The sequence below is a fragment of the Anneissia japonica genome, unplaced genomic scaffold (genome assembly GCF_011630105.1).
Source record: "Anneissia japonica isolate Jap-2015-1 unplaced genomic scaffold, ASM1163010v1 scaffold288162_len571657_cov150, whole genome shotgun sequence".
In the NCBI taxonomy this organism is placed as follows: Eukaryota; Metazoa; Echinodermata; class Crinoidea; order Comatulida; family Comatulidae; genus Anneissia; species Anneissia japonica.
Window position 1 is genome coordinate 284,619 of NW_022753254.1, and position 4,067 is coordinate 288,685.

Here is a 4,067-nt window from a genome sequence, read left to right on the forward strand (position 1 = left end):
ATAAAGTGTGGGGAGGCTTCAATTCGAGATGGGCTTCTTCCCGAGTTTAAGCCCATTGGGCTTCTACCAAATATACGTACCATCTTGACAAAATTCACCGCGGTAGAAATCGGTGCACGCACTTTGGTGAACAGTCATTTCGGCAGGATGCGCCATTGAGGCACGGATGACCCTGTGCACAACGACCAACGTAGCTCTAAATACAATAGAAATTCCAACTTCAATTATTACTTATAAATATGTTAAATGTGTACATTCGACTTTCACAAATAATTCCTTATTTTTAAAACTCACCCTGGTATGCTTTGCCTTGTTGATTATTATATAGCTTAAGATTTTGTATTGGTTTTCATTTATTCATTTATTCGGTCACCATACAAAAAATGGAAACTTCATAAAATTGATAAAAAGTTAAAAATTAATGTAGACATTTTTAATTATACTCCTTCGATAATTGGAAGGTTCTGAATATTTACGAGCTGAACTTGGCTTTCATTCTATACGTTTTATATATTTCTTTATTAGCGTCAGTCTGAAACGATCAATATTTAAGAAGTGCAGCTGTTTTTCGTCTCACGTATGCCTAAATGCAGGTATGGTATATTGTCACACCATTTTTGTATCCTATTTTTTCATTAAATAAAATGTGTAGGCATAAAATACAATTATAATCCATCTAGAACCAGTCAACTATTCATAACTATAAAGAGCTGAATATGGCTTTCATTCTATCCGTTTTATATATTTCTTTATTAGCGTCAGTCTTAAACGATCAATATTCAAGAAGTGCAGCTGTTTTTCGTGTCACGTATGCCTAAATGCAGGTATGGTATATTGTCACACCATTTTTGTATCCTATTTTTTCACTAAATAAAAAGTGTAGGCATAAAATACAATTATAATCCATCTAGAACCAGTCAACTATTCATAACTATACCTGGTCTCTAATTGGTGACCACATTCAATACTTTTATATGTGGTGTTCATGAACATAAAAAGAATTTTAAATTGGGTCACCAATGTAGATTTTATTATTAAAATGTGAATCCAGGATCATACATCATAAGTCTTATTAAAATATCTATGTAAACGCACAACGTCATTATTAATGTTCTTCTCAACAGATTATGTACTATGAATCTAATACCTTATTGCCTTCCCACTGTTTAATAAATAATATATCCCAATGTTACATCATTTACAGTACATTGATTTCTTCATTGCATTTGACTGCGATGATCACGACTTTCTTAGCAAATTCGGTATTTCTGTTAATTCAATTGCCTTTCAAGTTATTTACAACAAAGGGTTACATCAAACCAGGAGTCACTCAAAGATCAATCCTTGGCCTCCCCCTACTTATTTTCAACCTGGTTATAATAATCTTTCCTACTGTGTATAATATCCTGCCTCCCATACTTATTTTCGACCTGTTTATGTCAATAATCTCTTCTCCTGCTTTTGGTCTAGGCCCTACATGTCTTTTGTTTGCCGATGATTTTGAAATTATATCACAATCTGATACTAGAAGGCTATGGGGAAGATCTGGAAACTTTGGACAGCTGGTCTAATTGAGGCAGCAAGCCAAAATATAAAGAGGTGACTTTTACTCTCAATAAGTCTCAAGATTTTATTTCCCTTCCACATCGATGGACATATTTTATAAAAAATGTTAACAAGCTTAAAGAACTTGGTTCAATTTTTTAAATTTTAAGTTAAATTTTAATCATAATGTCGATGATATTAGCCTAGTCTAACAGAATGCTTGAATTTCTTAAACGCAATTGCTGATACATACAACTTAACTCCTAAAAGTTTTTTTTCTTCACTTGTTAGACCGCACATTGAATATCGCACTGATACTAACATGCATAAAATTACCACACAGGCTTCAAAAGTTGATCTTGTTTAAGAACGTTCGCCTCTTATGTTTGCAATATTAATGTATCCACCTTGAGTCCTAGACAAAATTATTTTGATTCTCATTTATTTAAAAAAATGTGTCATAAGTATACCCTAAGTAATCTTTATTGCTTCCCATGAAATCATTACAGCGACGAGACAAAAAATTATCAGTGAAAAGATTAAAATACAAAAAAAAAAAAAAATCAAAAATCAGAAAAACAGTTTCACGAACTCACTTTTAAAAAATTAAACATTGAAAGAAGAGGATAAACTTAAAGCCCGAAGGCTTGTTTCAGAAGGAGTCCCCAGATAAAGTGTTTTTGTTGGGTATTTTTAGGGAGGGGGGGTTAATCTTTTTACTATCTTCTTTAGTTCATGAAATAATTTGTCGATGTCGTAATTCTGTCTCATCATTATTTTATGTTTACTTTGCTAGACTCACGGAGGAATGTTACAAAAATGGTTTTGTTGTTAGGTTGCCAAAATTATTATCTTCTTAAACTTGAACTTGATGCTACTTTCAATATATTAAAACTCATTTAGCAATTTTGAACGTATGTTAGGCATAAATAGACCTATAACGTATTTAATATATTTTATATATTCCTTTACGTTTTTCCTGAAACTTTGTTTATTTCTGGTGGCTTTTCTTAATTCTCTTTTCTGGATTTGTATAATAAAATGTATTTTAAAATTATAAATAATATTTTATTGAAATCTATCCTGTTATTGGTAGACCCGCTGATGGGATGTGTAATGAAATAGACTATAAAGCCGTGGATACTTCGAATATAGAATGTCTCTTCCTTAACACAGTATTTATTTCGTGGTAATATACCGTATATCATGTACATTAATCACTTCATTGTGAAATTTGTTATTGTTTTGAAGAAATTCGTGATTGAAAATAATATATTTGCATTTGCAATGTCTAGGTAAAGGTAGACTTTAAATAGGTAGCTCTTACCTGTACAGAGTTTTCAGCATTATTTTGCATATCGTAAAACCATACACCTGGAGCATGTTTGAGTAACATGTCGGCTGACTTGCTGTCATATTCATACAGATTGCACAACGATATATTGTCTGCATAGGAGAATGCCAAACAGGACTTATTTTTACGACATGTCTGCATGCATGTGTATCTTGAGACTCCATGGATTGTCTCGTTTTCATTCTCCATAGTAGTATTTTTACGTGCGTAAAAGTGAGCTGTGGCGGTCGTTTGTACGTCTTTGATGTCGCATTTTGTATAACCGGCAGCCAAATTGACGACCATGATGGGTATTATTAATGTAGCTATCATTTTTATTGCAATGGAGAGGACTATTTATTCAGTCAAGTTACTCTGTGCCGACTGAGACGTGATAAAGGGATACTCCTTTTATGTAGCGCAACTAGCAACTAACATTTCCAGTTATTGATATTGTTACAATATATATTTTATTACATAAGTTATATGTTTTTCAATATGTTTTATATCTGTTTATTGACAGTTAAAAAAAAGAGAGAAATAAAGAAATATTGATCGCCCAAACATCTGAGGTTATTTCCGGGCGTCTAGAAAACAAAGATTTCCCAGGGCCTAGGGCATACCTTCGGACCCCTATGAATTATAAATATTATTTTATTGAATTCTATCATGTTATTGGTAGACCCGCTGTTGGGATGTGTAATGAAATAGACTATAAAGCCGTGGATACTTCGAATATAGAATGTCTCTTCCTTAACACAGTATTTATTTCGTGGTAATATATATCATGTACACTAATCACTTTATTGCGAAATTTGTTATTGTTTTAAAGGATTCGTGATTGAAAATAATACCGTATATTTGCATTTGCAATGTCTAGGTAAAGATAGACTTTAAATAGGTAGCTCTTACCTGTACAGAGTTTTCAGCATTATTTTGCATATCGTAAAACCATACACCTGGAGCATGTTTGAGTAACATGTCGGCTGACTTGCTGTCATATTCATACAGATTGCACAACGATATATTGTCTGCATAGGAGAATGCCAAACAGGACTTATTTTTACGACATGTCTGCATGCATGTGTATCTTGAGACTCCATGGATTGTCTCGTTTTCATTCTCCATAGTAGTATTTTTACGTGCGTAAAAGTGAGCTGTGGCGGTCGTTTGTACGTCTTTGATGTCG

The 4,067-nt window shown here is 32.9% G+C and overlaps 1 protein-coding gene across 1 annotated transcript; it reads right to left on the bottom strand.

Annotated features, from left to right (window-relative positions):
- Nucleotides 1-94: 94 nt before the first annotated feature.
- On the bottom strand, nucleotides 95-3,242 carry LOC117122790. Its single transcript, XM_033268527.1, has 2 exons — nucleotides 2,873-3,242; nucleotides 95-196 (listed from the first exon to the last, which is right to left on the bottom strand). The coding sequence occupies exons 1-2, from the start codon at nucleotides 3,209-3,211 to the stop codon at nucleotides 95-97; spliced, it is 441 nt and encodes a 146-aa protein (XP_033124418.1). The 5' UTR covers nucleotides 3,212-3,242.
- Between the last annotated feature and the right edge of the window lie 825 nt (nucleotides 3,243-4,067).

Bases quoted from the DNA above. Each gene is read 5' to 3' on its own strand.
- LOC117122790 (XM_033268527.1), bottom strand. From the start codon at position 3,211: ATGATAGCTACATTAATAATACCCATCATGGTCGTCAATTTGGCTGCC. The intron at 197-2,872 runs GTAAGAGCTACC...TATTGTATTTAG, and splicing joins ATGCTGAAAACTCTGTACAG to AGCTACGTTGGTCGTTGTGC.